Source organism: Sapajus apella, unplaced genomic scaffold (assembly GCF_009761245.1).
Source record: "Sapajus apella isolate SASKATOON/1434 unplaced genomic scaffold, GSC_monkey_1.0 scaffold26, whole genome shotgun sequence".
Classification (NCBI taxonomy): domain Eukaryota; kingdom Metazoa; phylum Chordata; class Mammalia; order Primates; family Cebidae; genus Sapajus; species Sapajus apella.
Window position 1 is genome coordinate 18264774 of NW_022436966.1, and position 20170 is coordinate 18284943.

Consider the following 20170-nt stretch of genomic DNA (forward strand, 5'->3'; position numbering starts at 1 on the left):
TAAGTTTTTGCCTGATCAAACTATTTTTAAAAATCATAAAATATAAGGTCCCTGTTTAGGATTTGATCAAGAATCATTTTTAAAAAGTCAGAAGAAATCTCACTACTGTTTTGTCTACTACAGATGCAATTAACTAAGCTTCTAGAATCTAAAGATAATTATTCGTCTGAATTCATGATGCTTTCATCAGCTCACCAACTATTTACTTTAGAGCAATGAATTCCAGTCTTGGTATTTCTACTGTTTAAACAGGTCTCCTAGACTCTGTGGGCCTCAAATTCTCATCTGTAAAATTGAGTCTAAAAATCCCTATTCAGGAATATTGTGAAGGTAAATCACATACCGGTGAAAGCATTGGAAAGTGAAACATGAGGGAGAATATACAGGTTGAGTATTCCTTATTTGAAATGTTTAGGATCAGAAGTGTTTCAGATTTCGGGTTTTTTCAGATCTTGGAATATCTGCATTACACTTACTGGTTGAGCATTCTAAATCCAAATGAAAATACAAACTGCTGCAATGCACATTTCCTTTGAGCATCATACTGGTACTTATGAAGTTTTAAATTTTGAAGAATTCAGATTCGGGATATTCAACCTGTTTAGGTTGTAGGCATGAATTTTATGTCTACCTTTTCATTCTTTTATTTATTTTTCTTAGAGACAGGATCTTGCTCTGTCACCCAGACTGGAGTACAGTGGTATGATCATGGCTCACTGTAGCCTCAAACTCCTGGGCTCAGGCAGTCCTCCCACCTCAGCTTCCTGAGTAGTTGGGGTTATAGGCACATGCCCAGCTGTTTTGTTTTGTTTTGTAGATACAGAGACTATGTTAACTAGGCTGGTCTCAAACTCCTAGCCTCAAGTGACCCTCCCACCTCATCCTCCCAAAGCATCAGGATTACAGGAATTAGCCACTGTGCCTGGTCCCTTTTCATTCTTCTACTAGCATCATTTTACTAAACAAATACTTCCTGATTAAAGATTTCTTTTCCTAAATTTTGTGTTCATTCTGTTTAGATTTTATTGTCTCCTGATACCAGAGTATAATATTGTTTAGTGTTTGCATAATATTTCCACAATAATAATTTCCTTTCAGGCAAGATCGAGAGTACGTTCAGGGTTGTATGGCCACAGACAATAATCTCTCTTGAAGTTCTTTTTAGGAGTCGTATTGCATAATACAATGTGTCAATAAACAGTCAAGCTGATTTAGTCATGGGGTTGACCCAAAACCATCAGACTGTCTTGGTACGAATCCAATTTTTCAAACCCTGAACAACGAGTGGTGATTATGGCTAAAAAATATTCCAATTTAGTGCTTATTTAAAGGCAAACCAAGTAGCTCATAGAATGTGCACTTTGGAGAGAAGCCTAGATAAGCAATGTCATCCTAATACTACAAGCAAAATGGACCTGGGCAAGATACTCAACTTCTCTCAATACATGGTAGCTGCCATAGGCCTATATCCTAAATCTCCATTGGCAACACTGACAGTTGATGTATCTGAAATTTGAAGTTCTATTCATTCCACATTCATGTACAGAATTTGCTTCAAATACCTTTGGTAAGTGACAAGGAAGAAAAAGAGAACCCCCATGGTTACTGCCATAACAAGGTGGTATGTGTTCAAATCCCTCTGAGGGACTGCTTTAACACTGACTGTTTAGTGCTAAAATGATATGTCAACTTCCAAAACAAATTGAAGGCAACTGACCAACTTTTCTACTAGAGGTAATTTCTGACTGCAGAGATTAATACACATTTGAGCTTTTACTTTAAATGGATAATTACTTTAATTAAATGGATAATGGTTGCAGTAAGTTAACAGAAAAACTGGGCTAACAAGCTCACATGCAAATCATCATGCCTCCAGCATATCCATCCTTGTAAAGAAAACACATGCTTTCATAATCTGCTAAGAAAGTAAAAAAAGACCTATGGCTTCCTTACACATTTTTCTTCAAAAAAATATTTTCAGTTTCAGGTGCGAGGGAGGCAAAAAGCCCAAATACCCGGGGTTGAGTTTTGAAACTTTGCAATTACATTCCACTGAAATAAATTTTAACCGTGTGACTGGGTAAACACTTTGGTTTTATCCGGCACTTAAAGGCACAAAGTAGACTATTTTTCTTGTTTTTGCCTTAATTCTCATTGTCTAATTACCAGTCATTTTTAGTGCAATGTCCAAATCCAATGAGATCCCGTTCTGGGGTTACAAATTTTCATTGCTCCCCGCTTACTGACCTGGCGATCATAATTGATTTGAGTTTCTTGCTCAATATCAGAGTCCAATTCGGGCACATCAGATAAATCTGAATCAGATTCTTCACTATAAGAATCAGCTCCACCTTCTGCAGAGAAACAACCCATTAGAAACAAAAGCAAAAATTCTGAGACTCTGAGCAGCTGAAATTATCTAAAATATTTTTCCTTTTATGCCAGCAAAGTAAATAAAAACTATACCATAGTTTTCATTTAATATATATTGTGAAAACATCTTTCTTTCATCTTTGGGTTTAGTTCAGCCCACCCTTCACTCCTTTCAGAAACATTAACAGACTAGGGAAACTTCCTTTTCCACACCACTCACCAGGCAGACGAAACCCATTTATACTTTTTTTGAGACAGTGTCTGTCTCCCAGGCTGGAGTGCAGTGGCACAATCTCAGCTCACTATAACCTCTGCCCCCGGGGCTCAAGCAATCCTCCCACCTCAGCCTCCTGGCAGCTGGGACTACAGGTACATACCACTATGCCCAGCTATTTTTAAAAATTTTATTTGTAGGGACAGGGTTTTGCCATGCTGCCCAGGTCGGTCATTTATACATTTCTATTAGATAGTAGAAACCTGGGTTTTCAGCTTTGCTTTGTAAAATGGCAGGTTTTATAAATGGAAAGGCTGGGGTAAAAATAAATGCAACCATTTACTTCAATACAGATCCTCTTTAGCCTTTTAACATGCCCACTGAGTGTTGCTAATTGTCACGGCCCAAACCACTGCAGAACTCTTCCCAACAGTTATTCATATAATCTTTCATTTTATCACCTGCTCATCCCTGCTGACATCAGACTGGATATAAATGAAAAGACTACATATATGACCATTGAATGGGAACACATAGGCCGCGGCCATGAACCATTCCTTGAGCCCCATTCTGAAGGCCACTTCCATTTCAAAGGTTACCCTGTCCCCCTGCAGCCTGACTGAGCAGACCCTCTGCCTGTTACAACTGTCCTAAGGAAGCTGAAATGTATTCTCTCTTGTTATCCCCCAAAGGTTAATTCTTCACATAAACCTTAGGCCTTCAACATGCACTTGGGAAATCTGCTGATGGTTTTATAGAGGTTTCCTTGAACCTCTATAGAGTTTAAGGTGTGATGATTCTCCTTCCACTTACTACTTTCAATACTCTGCCTTTAACTTTAGCTAATTTGATGAAGATGTTTCTTGGGGTGCATCTTTTTGGATTCACCTTATCTGGTGTCCTTTGCGCTTCCTAGATTTGGCTTATTTTTTTTCCTAGGCATGGGAATTTTTCTGCCGTTATTTCTTTGAACAGATTTTCTGCCCACTTCTCTCTCTTCTCTTTTTGGCATGTTGGTAACACGTAACTTGCTGGACCACCATAAGTCTCTAAACTATCTTTGTTCTTTTTCGTTTCTCAGATTGGATGATTTTCAGTAATCTGTCTTTAAGCTCACTGTTCCTTTCTTCTGCCTAATCTAGTCTGCTGTTGAACCTCTCTACTGAATTTTGCAGTTCAGTTACAGTACTCTTCAGAGAAAGTTTTTTGTTGTTGTTTTTGGTTTTTTGAGATGGAGTCATGTTCTATCACCCAGGCTGGAGAGCGGTGGCACAGTCTTGGCTCACTACAAACTCTGCCTCCTGGGTTCAAACAATTCTCCTGCCTCAGCCTTCTTTGTAGTTGGGATTACAGATGTGCGCCACCACACTTGCTGATGTTTGTATTTAGTAGAGACTGGGTTTCACCATGTTGGCCAGGCTGGTGTTCAAACTCCTGACCTCAAGTAATCCACCTGCCTGGGCCTCCCAGAGTGCTGAGATTACAGTCATGAGCCATTGCACCCAGCCCATCTTCAGCAAAAATATTTTGGGTGCTTTTTAAAAACACTATCTCTGAATTTCTCAATTTGTTCTAGTATTGCTCTCTTGACCTCATTGAGGGTTTTTATGACTATTATTTGGAATTCCCTGTTGGGTAAATCACATCTCTCCACTTAACTGGGGTTGCTTTCTGAGAGATCTTGTTCTTTTATTGGGAATTTCATTTCTTCATTGTTGTTGACACTCTATGTTGGTTTCTGTGCATTAGATTTAAAAAAAAAAAAAAAAAAAAAAGAAGAAGCTCCTTCTCCTTATCTTGTCAGACTGGCCTTGTACAGAAGAAGGATCTCACCAATCTGACTGGCCAGTGGTTTTGAGGTGCCTCTCAAATCTGTGTGTTTGCCCAGACTACTGTTTTGGTGGCCCTAGAACTTAAAATGTGCCATGTCCTGTTGGTACCACAAGACTGTAAAGGTAGAAGACATTAGACTCCCTTGATGTAGCTGGAAGGGTTGGGGTATGGGCTCTGTGTTTCAATTCCTTCTGTCCTCACAGTGAAGCTGAGCACAGCCATTTACTGCTTACTTTTTCTGCGCTAAGCCAAGTAGGCAATCTGTGGCAACTGCCTGTACTCACATTTAGGCTGTACCCTCTGATCCTGGGGAGTCAGCTCATGAAGTGGCCCACTGTACCTCTGCTTCTTCAATTTCTGTGGTCTAAGTCCACTCAGGAATGCAAAGCCCCATCAATTTCCAGAGCTAGGTAATTGAGGAGACAGTCTCGTGGGTAGGAGCTATAGAAGGTGTGGCACTTGATATATGGCTAAACTTTTTCCAGGGAGTGCAGGTAGGCTCAGATTTATCACTGGAGTGAGCCAGAGCAAAGGCTCATGAAGTGCTGAGCTCCGGCTGCTGGAGGGCTATTGTATGTTCGCCCTGTTAGCTCCTTGATGCAAGTCATTAGATGGCAGGTCATCAAAACGCCATTGGAAGTGTATGCTATAAAAATGGGAGTTGCACATTCCTAACTTTTTTCTGCACTGCTCAAAGGGGATGTAGCTCCTGAAGTATTTGTAAACCCATTTAAGACCACCTCTTTGTTCTGTGATATAGGAAGACAAGAATACTCCTAGTCTCTTCTGTTCCCAGAGCAAAAAAGCTTTAGGATGGAGCCCTCTGGGAGGTAACTGTAAAAGCTGGGCATTCAACACGTGGCATAAACCCTGCCTGGGAAGAAATGAGGAGGTACATTCTTAGAGTCCTTCTCATCACTGCTTCTAAGGGAAGAAGCTCCTGGAAGTGCCTACAGGTCCATATAAAACTTCTACTTTTCTCTATGAACTAGACAGACACTCATATACTTTGTCCCCTCTGCTCCCAGAAGTGGGAGGTTTATAGCTTCCACCTTGAGTGGAATCTATAAAAGTCAGGGAGTTCAATGTGTGGACAAACTCCTTCCAGAGGATTTTTTTTTTTTGAGACAGAGTCTCGCTCTGTCACCAGGCTGGGGTGCAGTGGCATCATCACGGCTCACTGCAACCTCCACATTCCTGGTTCAAGCGGTTCTCCTGCCTCAGCCTCCCTAGTAGCTGGGACTACAGGTGCACGTCACCACGCCCAGCTAATTTTTGTATTTTTAGTAGAGACGGGGTTTCACCATGTTGGCCAGGATGGTCTTGATCTCCCGACCTCATGATCCGCCTGCCTCGGCCTCCCAAAGTGCTGGAATTACAGGTGTGAGCTACCACGCCTGACCTCCAAAGGATATTATTAGACCTGGAGTCATCACTGGGATGAGTGATGAGAGGAGACTCCGAGGTAGCAGTCTGTTTCTCATGCTGCCAGCTGGGCTAATGTGTGTCAGCCCCTCTAACTCCCTGTTGCATATTAGTTAGAAGCCAAGCTGCCAAGTAGCCTCTGGAAGTGTGTCATAAACCCCGTCCAGGGAGAAACTGGGCTACATTTTTTGAGCCTGTTCTCAGAACTGCTCCCATGGGATGAAGCCCCTGGAAGGCCTGCACACTTGTATCAAACTGAGGCTTCTTTCCTGTAGCTTAGAGACTCCCAAAGGCCTAATGCCCTTCACTCCTAGAGCTGGTGAAAGAAGAGCCAATCCATGGGGAACCTAGAGTTAGGGCACTATGTGTGAGGTCCAAACTCTTCTCTCCACAGGGAGAAGCTGGATGGTAAAGATTCCTGTCCTGGTTTCATGAAGCAGTGCTCAGGGCCAGGTTCCTGCCAGAGTGTGCCTCAGCTTTTCCTACCTACTCGATGTGGATGTTATCTCAGTTGCCTGGTGGGTAGGAGTTTCTCAACTTGTATGACTGTCTCTTGGAGGGAAATGACCTGCGAATCAATGTTTATTTGGTGTTCATGAGTGGAGGGAATGTCAGGAGCTTCCTAGTCTGACATTTCTGATGTCACATTGCTGACGTCACACTGCACTTGGTATAGCAACATCCTTTGAAGAAAATTATCCAACTAGCACATAATAATCTTTAAAGCTTTTTCTTTTCTTAAAACTTAGGACTACAAAAATCAGTTTTCCAAAATCGCTTAAACTCCTTACCTATAGAATACATGTTAGATCATTCTTTGAAATGCCTATTTAAAAATAAAATGATATTAAGAAATTATTGCTGGATTTACCTTGGGGTGCAGTTTCCAGCATGCCATTGCTGACACCTTCTGGAATAAACCTCCACTGGAAAACCGAGTGATCAGCCCCTCCTGTGCTCAGCACCCACTGGAAGTCATGGGACCAGCGGACATTTGTGACATGTGCAGAATGGCCCACGTACTTTCTAAATCTGGCACCTGAAAGAATATTTTTTGAGAGAATTAGTTATGAAAAAAGAAGCGTTCATTAGTTTAAAAAACCCCCACTCCTATTCATGTTGAAGAGTAAAATCTTTAAATATATCCAAAAATGATGTTTAATTTTACATATAACATATAAGCAAATGCTCCAAAAGATATGTCAATTATTCCAATATGCAATAAGCTAAAAATAGGTCTTAAAATGTAAGCCCTGTAGGCTTACATTTTAACAAGTTCAGAACACATCTGAACCTGTTCCATATGCTGCCTACTGCTTCACTGATTCTGAAAATAAATGATAGAGAGTGAACATCTTACACATTCTTATTTAAATGCAAGATAAAACAGGCAATCCTTTGCAACAGGGAAACAGAAAATAATTCTATGGAAATAAAATTGTTTGGAGTCACGTAGACCTAGCGTCTGGAGAATCATTTCCTACCCCTTAAACTGGTTGCTTTACCTAGTGAACACTAACCCCAAGGTAGTGAGTGCAATAGAAAAAGCTACTTGAAGTGATATTTGTGGGTGAACTACAGTAGTAAGTCCTTCAGCATATGCTCAGTACACAGCAGCTCAAGGTACTCAAGTAATAAGCAGGGTCCATCTTACATGGAGGCCTAGAATCCCACAATCCATGGGAGATTTCAGGAGATCAAACACCCCCCCCATCCTCTCTTCAAAAACATTTCTATTTCTTACAGTTTCTCTAAATGAAGTCTCTTTTATTAGAGTAGGGGGAGGCCATCTGTTCGACTATTATATGTGTAAATTTCAAATGTCCACTGGAGACGCAATGATTTATAAGGTGAAAATTACTGCTGCATGCCATGCTCCCACATTTTTTGAGAGCACACTGTGACCAGATAAGCCCCATTATATGAGGGGTTCTCAGAAAAAATAGGGGAATTCTGCTGCAGAAGGCAAAGGAAGCATGGGGTCTCAAAAGCAAACTTGCCTATGTCAAAAAGTTACCTAAATCAGTTTCAGTTAAAAAATCAAACTGGCTCCAACTAAGATCAGTTGGAAGTGTTGATAATTGAGTAATTGGGGAGCAAGGTATACTCTTCCCATCTCTCTCTACATCTTAAAGTGTTGGCCCATTCTTTGCTTCCTTGACCTTTATACCTTCCCCACAGATCAATATGCCTATTTCTTCGTAGTGGTTTAAAAATAGGTCCACAAATTATATGACACAAAATGAACAGAATATGGCAAAAGTAATGGTGACATCTAAGAGGAGGTGATAAAAGGTCCTGCAGATTCTTCCTTGCTCTGTTTCTTGGATCTCTATATGCCACATCACAAGCACACTCGAGCAATCTACGGAGAGGCTCACTTAGCAGGAACTGAGGCCTCCTGCCAAGAGCCACGTGAGTGAGCCATCTTGGAAGTGAATCCTCTGGTCTCAGTTTAACCTTCACTTGACAGCACTTGGGAATCTGTGACTCCCAGAAACCATGATATAATAAATGTTTGTGCATTTAAGCTTTTAAGTTTAGAGGATAATTTCTTATGCAGCAACAGATAACTAATATAGTCTTTGCAAGCTAGAACTAGAACCTGCAAAAGCGTTAGTGTCATTAATGCTTAGGTCTTATCTCTCTGATCCTTTCTTTCTGCCTTCTCTCCCCCTCACTCACTCTGCTCCAGGCACACTGTTCTCTTTGCTATTCCTCAAACAAGCTAAGCATTCTCTGCTTCTAGGCCTTTGCTGTTTCCGCTGTCTGAAGTACTCTTTCCCTAAATATCTGAATGGCTGGATCCTTCATTCTTCTTCAGGTTCCAAGTCAAATGAAACCATAACAGCAAGCTTCTCTTTGACCAACTTATTTAGAACAGCAACACTACGCCGCCCAACTCCAGAATTCTCTACTCCCACTGTTTGCTTTATTTTTCATCATAGCACTTCTCACAATCAGATATGTTTACATGTTCTTGTATATTAACTGTGGACCTTCAGTAGAACAAAGCAGCTCCATGAGGGCAGGGATTTGTGCTTGTTTTCCTCTTTGGCATATCTCCATCGCCTATAACAGCATTTAACAAACACTTAATGAATAAATGAAGACCTTTCTCTCAGAAGGCTTTCCTTGGGACACTGAATGAAGGCCTGTCTCTCAGAAGGCTTTCCTTGGGACACTGAATGACTTCACCAGACATCTTTGTCCTCTACCACAAGGAGGGCTCAGGCCTCAGCCCTCACCCCCTCTCTATCGACCTCCTCTTCCATGGCTTTAAAGTGTTGTCAGTGTGACTGCCAGGTGCTCATCTCCAGCCCTGAAGTCTTCCTGGAGTACTGACGGCTCTGTGCCACGTCTATCTGGATGCCCAATATGGGTCTCTAACTTACAACAGGGAAAACAGACCCAGACATTCCCCTTGCCCTTATGTGCACTCCCAGAGACAAACATCTTTTTTCTCATTTTCCCAGCTCTGTAAATGCTGCCACCACGTACCCCAATGCTCAAGTCCCAAACTTAGGAGTCATCCTTGATTATTTTCTTTTCCTCTATTCTCATATCCAATCCATCTGTAAAAGCCTCAACTCTCCCTGGAAACTGTATCTGAAGCCCAACCACCTCTCTGTGTCTCTTCCTAATACCTTTATCTAAGCTGCATCATCTCTTACTGGACTCTTGCAGTAATCTCTCTACTGGAAACCTCCCCTTTCCTAACCATTCCACAAAACATCAAAAGTCTTAAAAACTTAGATCGGTTGTATCACTCCATGTAAAACCATCAATAGCTTTTCACTGCACTTAGAAGACAACTCCAATTTCTAGCAGCGGCCGGGGGGCCTTTATGACACAGCCCTGCCACCCTCTCCAATGCCATGGTACGCAACTCTTCCCCTCGTGCACTATGTTCTAGCCACACTGGCCTTCCTGTCCCTGCACTGCATCAAGCTCATCCATGACATATGGAAAGCCAGCACTGGCTCCTCCAAGATCCAAGATCCAAGATTTCCACAACTCAAGTCTTAACATTCAGGATGCTCATCATAGGAGGCGGCTGTTCAAGTTGTCTATAAGCCACGTGCCATAAAATGTGCAACCCAAGTCCATTTGCTGTGGGGAAATGGATACTTTCATGGGTTGCTGAGGTGTAGTGCTAAGGAGGAATGGAATGGGTATTCCAGGTGGAACATGGAGAGCCTCTGAGTCTCCCCTTGAAGTAGGGGTGAGTGCCAAGGCTATTAGGACACGGCAAATGTCACTGAGCAAGACCTTGGATTTTACCTCGTTTCAGTGTCTGTGTGGTGATGCTCAAACAGGATATAGTCTAAGTGGTATCAGGGAAAGCTGTCAGTATTGATCCTAATTACTTTAAGATGTGAAAACTGTCAAAATGAGAAAAACAAATTGGTTTGGCTATGTAAACACAATACCAGTAGCAACCATTTTCATTAACTGCAGAACACTTATGTCTAATTACTGTACAACTGAATATTATCCACACATAATTGCAAACATGTCAAATTAACTTGGTTGTGAGTTTTTAAAAATCCCAGTAGAAAACAATAATGCCTGCTCACTTCCTACAACTGCTCATGGTCATCAGCACCTGCTCATATCTGGCTGTTTACAGGTTTAAAACGTGCATGGAATACTTATTGCTTGTCACCTAAATTATAGACAGACACATTCCACCAACTGCTATTATTCCCATCAACAATTCCCACTTTTTATTCACCTCCCCACCAGGACTTCTGGCACAAAAATGACACAGAAGACTGAATGTCTCAGATGCAAATTATAAGATTTATAAGCCATCTGTCATGAAAAGTAGAACACAAGTCCATTTGCTATGAAGACATGGATACTTTTGTAGGTTGCTGAGGGTTTGCTATTCTCACCATATGTCATCTGGCTGTCCATCTCTCCTCATTCATGCAGATGCCCTCTGTGTGCCATTATCCACAGTTGATTTTTATGTAATGGTGACTCATTTTGACAGCACAACTCACCCTCTCTAATATAGTTTGGATATGTGTCCCAAATCTCATGTTGAATTGTAATCCCCAGAATTGGAAGCAGAGCCTGCTGGAAGGTAACTGGATTATGGGAGTGAATTTCTCACAAATGGGTTAGCTTCATTCTCTTGGTGCTGTCCTCATAATAGTGAACAAATTTTCACGAGATCTGGTTGTTTAACAGTGTAGGGCACCTGGCTCTAGCTCTATTGTTCCTGCTCCGGCCATGTTACATGCCTTCCCTTCTCCTCCTTCACCTTCTGCCGTGATTCTAAGTTTCCTGACACCTCTCCAGAAGCCAAGCAGATGCCAGCATCATGCTTCCTGTATAGCCTACTGAACCATGAGCTAATTAAACCTATTTTCTTTATAAATTACCAAGTCTCAGGTACTTCTTTATAGCAATGTAAGAATAGACTAACACACCCTTTCTGTTCTAATAATAGATCCACATTTCCATTGCTATTTTCCAGACCCAAGCCCACCTTACAAGACTTGGGGATGTATAGTAGATACCAGTTCTCATTGAGTTATGTTTATTCCCAAGTTCTGACACCGGAGACCAGTAGTGGTGTCTCTGACCCCAAAGTTGTTTCGTCTCAATTCTGAATTCCCAAGTACTCTTCCTGGAGGCCTAACTTACCCTCTGCAGGTATATTACTCAATCTAACAAGATATACCCTATTACTCAAAGGGCCCTTGTCTGGAGAAAGAAGAGTATGAATTGGGCATGTTGAGGTAATCCTGTGCCTTGTGCATTTTAAACACATGGTTGTTTTGTGATGTCTCACTGATGGTGGTTTTGTTATGCATTTTATGTTCCATTTATACCACAATTGTCTGCTTCAAAACTGCCAGTTAGCTGAAAATGACTTTCTGATTGCATTTTTCAATCCCTTTCCTTGCTTAATCTAAAAATTGTTCAAGTGAAAGTTTTCAGGCAGCAGCATGTCCCTGTTGATTACTTTTCTAAGATCAGATTTTCAGGCACAGCTGAGGAGTCTCAGAAGAGCCTGAATATGGGCTTTGCCTAAACTTGCAAAGGAAGAGGAGGACAGTCATCACATGGTTAATTCATCACCTTCTACAAAGCTTGAGCATGCGACATAATTGAAGTCAAACACTTTTAAAAACAAAACAAAACAAAACAAAACAATAAAACATGAGGGCAGAGAGGGTTGTTTTGAATTAAACTTATCTCAAAACTTCCACCAGTTATGTAAATTTAGTTTCCAAAATTAGTGCTATGACGAGAGGTCCATAAAGTGTATTTTCACCAGAACAACCACAGTCAGATTTTAATTATGTTTGAAAGGATTTGCTTTGCTTTTCCATGTATAAGCACAATAGCTCTGAATCATAAAAGAATATTAGTTGCAACATTTTAATGGACTATATATAAACTATGAATATTTACATAAATATAATTTATTTGAAATGTGAAACAAAGCTTACCAATCACAATATGGTAATAACTCTATTAGCAAATTCTTAAATTTGCAAAACCACGTACCTTAGGATGTCAGAAGTAGAAGACATCAATGCCACATTCTAACTATTTAAAATTGTAGAAGAGTAAAAATAAATATACAAGATAAAATAAAGAGTGTATTGGAACAGACAGCTGGAAGATCAGCCTTAATTGTACTGTACAGTTTACAGTAAATCTTTATGCAATGAAACATCTCTTTTGGCCTTACCTCTCTTGAGACAAGGAAATTTAAACAATTTAACCAGTCCAAAATCATCTCCAGACACCAGCACTGAGCTGCTGTAATTTGCATCCACTGAGTTGACATCAGTAACCTCAGTGTATTTGGGCCAAATTCCACTCACTTCAGGGCCTTTCACACATGTCCAGGAAGCCCAAGGAATCCCTTTAATTTCTTCTTTACTTGTTAAAGGCTTCCCAGCTGAAAATAATCAATATTAACATTACATTTAAATAAAAAGCTTATTCTAATTTACTTTATTCATTTTTTATAAAGATCAGAAACTTAAAAAAAAATTTTTATAAATTAATAAAACTACATATTCTAATCTCTTTATCCCATTTGTCATTTTTTTTTTGCATGGTTTAAAGAAAGCCCATACTCAAAATTCTCAGACATAAGAAGAAAATGATTAAATATTCAGGTAACACATCCCTAAATATCCTGATGCGATCACTACACATTCTATGCACATAACAAAATTTCACATGTACCACATAAACACACAAATGTATCAAAAAATTTAAAAAGAAAATGATTATCATATTAAATGTAATGTCTCAAAGCTACTGACATTTACTTATCTAGATACAGATGTTTTTATGCTTTGTATTATTAATGAAATGACTTTTATCATGTATCATCAGGTTTAGTCAACAATGCTTTGCCAGGTTTTAAAAACTTGGGCTAAGTTCATCCTGAACTTCTATTTCTCACAATTTAAGGATGCTCAGAAGTGATGTTTTTAAAATTCAGGCTCAATATTTTAATGAAAAAAAGTTAGTGAATATTATTTAAATTTATAAGTACTAAGCACTGAAAATCTACAAGATTATGATGAAATAAAATATAAATCATAGGGGAAAATAATCCCGACCACTGTGCTGGGTAAATTCCCAAACGGATGGCCTAGTACCCAATTCCCACCACAGCAGGTCAGGGATGTTCCCCAGAGAGCACACAAAGGAGGAAACACAAACAAGAAACATTTGGGAAACTGTTTAGCCACACACAATTTTCAAATTCAAAATCTAGACAATTAAGCATATTACCTAATTTCTTTCTCAAAATAAGTATTTTCAAAATAAAGAATGTGAGAATAAATGCTCTTATATAATACTGGTGCATTATAAAATTGGCACCTTCAAATTCTGGACTATAAAAACAGCATTACATAAAAATTCATGACAGAGAAAACAAAGTAAAAATGTTTGTAGTTGGAACATAGACTTTGACCTAGCGTCTTGCCCTGAAGAATACAGTCCTTGGAATAACTCAAGAGAGAAAATTTCACCAGTACAAAGGCATTTGGAATTCCAACAGCTGGACCAACAAAGAAACTAGAAATAAGCCCAAATACCCAATAATAGGAGAATGATGAAGTAAATTATGGTATCACCCCTGAACAGGATAGTATTTTGTTACTGCAAATGATAAACCTGTGTTTAATATTTTTTATATACAAATATATATATAATAATATCAAGCGAAGAAGACAGACAAAGAAATACATACCTCAGCAATGGTGCGCTGAAGAGTTTGATGAGGCAGAGTCTTATTTATGACATTTATTTTAGTATTATGCAAACTAAATGTTAATAAATGAGTATTATGTAAGTCAGGTGACTCTCTTAAAAAGTTATGGTGAGATCAAAAAAATAGCTTTTAAAAAATCCTAATGGGCACATTTCACCGAACAACCAATAAGAGATTCCAATTATGAAGAACACAGATCTGAGACTAAAACAATCTAAGTAAATAAGGACTGTGATCCTCAAATCTTTGAAGACTTAAATCTTAAAATGCTGTGTTGGAGTTCTAAGCTGATCTCAGAGAGTTTCTAATACTCCCAGTGCCATTCTTTCTGAAGTTTCAATAGACTGTTCTTCAAAACAGTCTATTCTGGCGGAAACCAGTTGTCTAATGATAACGTAGCCGACTATCCCTGGTTATCTGTGTTACGATGGGAGTACTATTGCCTGACAAGCTGAAACCCACCGATGACACCCCCAGTTCATTTTCATTCATTTCTAACCCTACTGCAGAACTGTGTGTGCAAGGCACTGACAGAAGGATTATGATACTATTTTGCATTATCACCAGTTATTCAACTTTTTAGATACACATTAATTAACAATGAAATGGGCAAAGAGTAGGAAGAAAGAAAATAACAGATAAAGCAACGGACTTGGATAATGAACTAAACAGGTCATGAACATCCAAATGCTTGAAAGTTGGTTCTACAGTTGTTTCAGATTTTCTCTACTTTAAAAAATTATGAAATATTTTGAGCATACAGAAAATTATATGGACTACTACAGTGTACAAGTGTTGTACCACACAGCTTCAACAAATCTTAACATTATGTCTTTATCAAAGTAGAATTTTAAAGAAAATGTTTCCGAGTTAAAATTCATTGGGTTGTTTTTTAAAATATATTATTTTTTAAGATGGAGTCTCGCTCTGTCACCCCGGCTGGAGTGCAATGGCATGATCGCAGCTCACTACAACCTCTGCCTCCTAGGTTAAAGCAATTCACCTGCCTCAGCATCCCAAGCAGCAGGAATTACAGGTGCCCACCACCAGGCCATGCTAATTTTTTTTTGCGTTTTTAGTAGAGATGGGGCTTCACCATGTTGGTCAGGCTGGTTTTGAACTTTTGACCGCAAATGATCTGCCCACCTCAGCCTCTGAAAGTGCTAGAATTACAGGTATGAGCCACCACGCCCAGCCCCATTGGGTTATTCTTTCCAAGATCATCTCTCTGCTTTCTCAGTGGCAACCAACACCCTGAATGAGGTATTTATCATTCCCATACATTGTTAAAACGTTTACTATATACATATTTGGTCATAAATAATACTGAATTTTTTCATGTCCTAGAAGTTTATATAAATGACTGTATACTGTACACATCTTTCTACAACTTTCTTTTGTCTGCTCCGCATTGTATTTTTCAGATCTATCCATATTGATGCAAGTAGCTCTAGTTTAATTTTTTCAAGTTTTTTATAGCATTTTATTATGTGACTATACCATATTTAACTGAACTCTCCTCATGCTGATAAACATTTAGATGTTGTGACTCATCTTTGGCTACTACAAACACAACTAGAACAAACATCCTTTGCACGTGCCTTTGTGCATGTTCTCACCAGGAGCATATGTGGTTTCCATTTCCCCTCTTCTCACCTTCAGACTTTTGCCAATCTAAATAATGTAAAATGATACTTTACTGTAGCTTTAATTATCATTTCCCTGATTCCTAGTCATTTATTGGTTGAGATTTGCCTATTTTTCTAGATTTTTTTCGTCCCTTTACCTTATCCTTAGGCATTCTTTATATATTCTAGATATGTATATTTTGTCCGTTATAACAATGACAAGAATTTATGCCTGGTCTATGCCTTGTTTTTAAATTTCATTCATGGCGTCCCTTGTTGTGCAGTAATTTTTAGTTTAACATGTTCCAGCTCATTAAACTCTTACATGTTCGTTATTTGGGATCATGTGACAGGCAGGGGCTTTCTGGCAAAAACCAGAAAACCAGCTGTACAAATTCTAAAAGAGCCGTAATCCTTGTCCTGTATTTCCTTCACCTGGTTCAAAATTTTGCTTCTCAGAAACATCCAAGGCCTACATACGACTTACATGGCATTTTGTAGAACAATCGTTCTCCTGCACCGTCATTAGTTTGTAAGTATTTACTATCCAAGGACCAGTCAATGTGCGTGATGAAGCTAAGGGACCTGTTGCATTCTCCAATTTTCTTATACCTCTGGGCAACAGCATAGACATCTACTGGGCCATCATTGGATCCCACTGCAAGGTAAGAACCATCTGGAGAAAATTTCATTTCATGAATGACTTCTTTTCGATCTTTGATGTGAACTACTTCCGTCATATCTCTATAAGAATAAAAAGCAAAATGATAAGCAGCAAATCTACAAATAGAAAATCCAAGTCAAGTTTTAAAATATATGTGTCAGAAAAAGAAATGTGTTGAAAGAGAGCGAAACCTGCAGGAATTAAAGAATTAACTTTTGAGGAAATACATAAAATGGTATTTAAAATTTATGGAATTTTAGGAGAATAATACACTGTTTAAATTATATTTTGGGCTTCCAAAGTAAAAACAAAAAATTTAACAAAACACACATTTGTGATGAAGAGAGGTTGATTAATGGGCACAAACCACAGTTCGACAGAAGAAACAGGACGTAGCATTTGATAGGTCAGTGGGCTAACTATAGGTTACAATAATCTATCATATATTTCAAAATAGCTGGAGAGAGTAATTCTAATGTCTCTAGCAGAAAGAAAAGACAAATATTTACAGTGATGGATAGCCCAATTACATTGATTTGATCTTCACAAATTATATGAATGTGTTCAATTACAGGTACCCTGAAAACATGTGTATCTGTTGCGTATCAATTTTTAAAATTTTAAAAAGATGAATTTTTCTTTCATGTTTAACTGTATATTACTTTTCCCTAAAACTTCTGTTTCAAAAGTTGAGGTTTGTAAAGTTAATAAAAGAATACAACCATGATATATTCTACCATGGAAAAAGGTAGAATATATCAAAGCTAGCAAAAATAAGTGATCTTTGCTATACTTTAAGATAAACTAGTGACTATTAAGCTTGATACCTATTGTCACAAAAAGATCAAGTCAAAAAAGCAGCTGAAGAAAATTACCTTTTTAAATAGTAAACTGTGATGTAATCATTTAACATTTCACTGTCATGAATACAGTGAGTCACTGAAATGTTTTGTTTCTGACCAGATTCTTCTAAGAATTTCTGCTCACATTTGAAAGCTCACTGGGGTTATTTTTCTCCTACAACTGTGAGACAGGATTATGACTAGCAGGTCCCCTGAGTCAGTAAAGATGGCTTCATTAAAACAAACTGAATGCATAAAGAATACCAAATAGCCACTCTACATTAACAGTCCCTTATACCTGCCATCATTTATTAATAGCATTATAGTGCACTATCATGTCATAAAATAGGTGTGTAGGATTTATTTTTATTATTATTATTTTTTCTGGCGGGGAGGACTTGGGAAGAAATCAAAAAAGAAATCTGGTACTTAGCCATCTTTTCACACATCTCTAGGCAGAAAAAGAAAATGGTGCCCGCTAGTTCAGTAAGGAGTTACATGTGGTTGGTAGTGAGAATTTAGTGTAATAAACCGTGCTAAGATCATTCTTCAATCAGAGCTACAGAGAATTCTCTGTGCAAAACAGGCAATGTTTAATTTACAGCTGCATTTTCTTTTCTGTACTTAACAAAACATGTGAGTTGAGAGAGCAACAAATGCATTCAGAGGAATTACAAGGGTGGATCATAATTGTTTCCAGTAAAAATTATATAGGATGTTAGTAAATCGGAAATATTCCATTTTAGTATCAACTATGGGTAGAAGAAATCTTTTACTGAAGCTCACCTCTAAACATCTGGTGCTGTTGGATGCTGCTTTATTCTTTCTTCCTCTTTTCTTGGCTTACTAGAAAGCCCACAATCTTTTATCCGAAACTCTTGGAATTAGATGTGCTTGGGAATTCAGTATTCATTCGATTTTAGAAAGGTTCATATACAATATATTATGTAACATCCCCAGTGGGGGCTGGGGCAGCACCCTGTATTAAACACAATACTTTTGCAGCAAGTCACATGACACATGATTATTCCTAAGAGATTACTAGATTATAAACAGCCTCACATCAGTTTGTTAGGTTAGGCTGTGCTACCAAATTATCAAATAACTTTGTATTTTCAGAGTGTCAGGACTTCGGAATTACAGATAGGGGATCGCAGATCTACAGTATTCCTATTTGAACAGGTAAATGGATTTTCCCTCAGGTCCTGGCACGTATTATGACCAGGAACATTGTAACATTTAACACAAGAACATTTCTAAATACCATTTTCAACATCAGTACGTGCCTGACTCGGAGAACAATGAAAGAGCCATCCTTCATGCCCAGGGCCAGCTGAGATCCGTCGGGGCTGAAATCTACACTGCGAACCGCCTCCTCCATGTTACAGCGGGCAATCAAGGCATGATCGGCCAGGCTCCACAGCCTAGGCACAAGAACGAAGTCAATACAAAACAAAACCAACTTCCCATGGTCATCGGCCAGCCCGAGGCAAGAAGACCTGCTCATCACACCAACAGTAATAAGAAAAGACACAGGAACACCATACCAGAGCCCTTTATCGTGGCCTGTCACTGAATCTGGAAAGGCGTTTTAGTGCTTCTTTAGGTCATTTTCATTATTTGAAGGAAACTAGCAAGAATGAGAAAATGAGATAACATTTCCAAAGATTTTGAGATTCACAGAACAAAAAAAATTCAGGGCTGGGCATGATGGCTCATGCCTGAAATCCCAGCACTTTGGGAGGTTGTGGCAGGAGGATCACTTGAGCCCAGGAGTTCGAGACTAGCTTGGACAGTATAGGGAGACGCAGTCTCTACAGGAAATACAAAAATTATCTGGATGTGGTGCTGTGCGCCTGTTGTCCCAGCCACTTGGGGGGCAGAAGCAAGAAAGTCACTTGAGCCCAGGAGTTCAAGGCCGATCCTGCCACTGCACTCTAGCCTGGGTGACAGTGCGAGATCCTGCCTAAAAATAAAAAAATAAAATAAAAAATAAAAAAATAAAAGATGTAAATTTTAAATACCACCTTATACAAAATGTTACCTTCTCTTTGAAAATTAAAAGTTGTCCTTCATTCCTTCATGTATACCAAGGGTTGCTCATCACACATACAAGTTAAGAAGCACTTATAGGATAAGATACCATTAGTATTAGCTTCTTAAAAAGTATGCACCAGACGCAGTGGCTCACACCTATAATCCCAGCACTTTGGGAAGCCATTGCAGGAAGATGACTTGAGCCAAGGAGTTCAAGACCAGCCTGAGCAACATGGTGAAACTCCATCTCTGCAACATATTTAAAGAAAGGCTGGGTGTGGTGGGGCATGCCTGTAATCCCAGCTACTCGGGAAGCTGAGGGGGGGAAGATGGCTTGAGCCTACAAATTCAAGGTTGCAGTGAGCTATGACCACACTACTGTACTCCAGCCTGGGAAACAGAGCAAGGCCTTGTCTCAAAAAAAAAAAAAAAAAAAGTACAGATCAATATATATCTCTCTCAATATAAATATAAATCTACATATCAATATACGTATATCAATATCATTATATACGTATGTAAATATATAAAAGTGCTTTCTAGTAACAGTTACTTTAGCACACACAGATTGAAATACACATTACATTTGTTGGCCTTCCTAGGAAGAAAACGTGTCTGAGATGAAGAAGAGCAAATGATATCCCCGCTGTTGTTCCTCACAAGCTCCCTCGGTGCCCCGCTGCTGATGGGTCTACTTTTATGGGGCGGACACCTCACAGGACTCCTGGCTGGTGAACACAGTCACTGTTGGAGAAGGGGCTAGCAAGGGGCAGGTGCAGCTCAAACAGAGCTTTCAGCACACGCTCCCATCTCCACAACACCTACAGCCAGGCACCCCAAAGTGTGTCAACCTGAATGAAACCTCTGAAGATACAAAAAAGGCTTTAC

The 20170-nt window shown here is 39.2% G+C and overlaps 1 protein-coding gene and 1 non-coding gene across 7 annotated transcripts in view; both read right to left on the reverse strand.

Moving 5' to 3' along the window:
* Positions 1–20170, reverse strand: part of EML6 (EMAP like 6) — a 262431-nt gene that overhangs the window by 103701 nt on the left and 138560 nt on the right. For all 6 annotated transcript variants that reach the window (XR_004273049.1, XM_032292107.1, XM_032292109.1 and 3 more), the window contains 5 exons: positions 18532–18669; positions 16227–16483; positions 12564–12776; positions 6717–6884; positions 2248–2354 (listed from right to left, as the gene is read on the reverse strand). Coding sequence is in view for 5 of the 6 variants with exons in the window: in XM_032292107.1 (XP_032147998.1) it covers positions 2248–2354; positions 6717–6884; positions 12564–12776; positions 16227–16483; positions 18532–18669 (883 nt within the window). In the remaining variant the exon portion in view is untranslated. The remainder of the gene's footprint in view (positions 1–2247; positions 2355–6716; positions 6885–12563; positions 12777–16226; positions 16484–18531; positions 18670–20170) is intronic.
* Positions 16095–16156, reverse strand: LOC116560735. The gene has a single exon (XR_004273116.1). It is a non-coding gene; the product is annotated as a U7 small nuclear RNA (small nuclear RNA).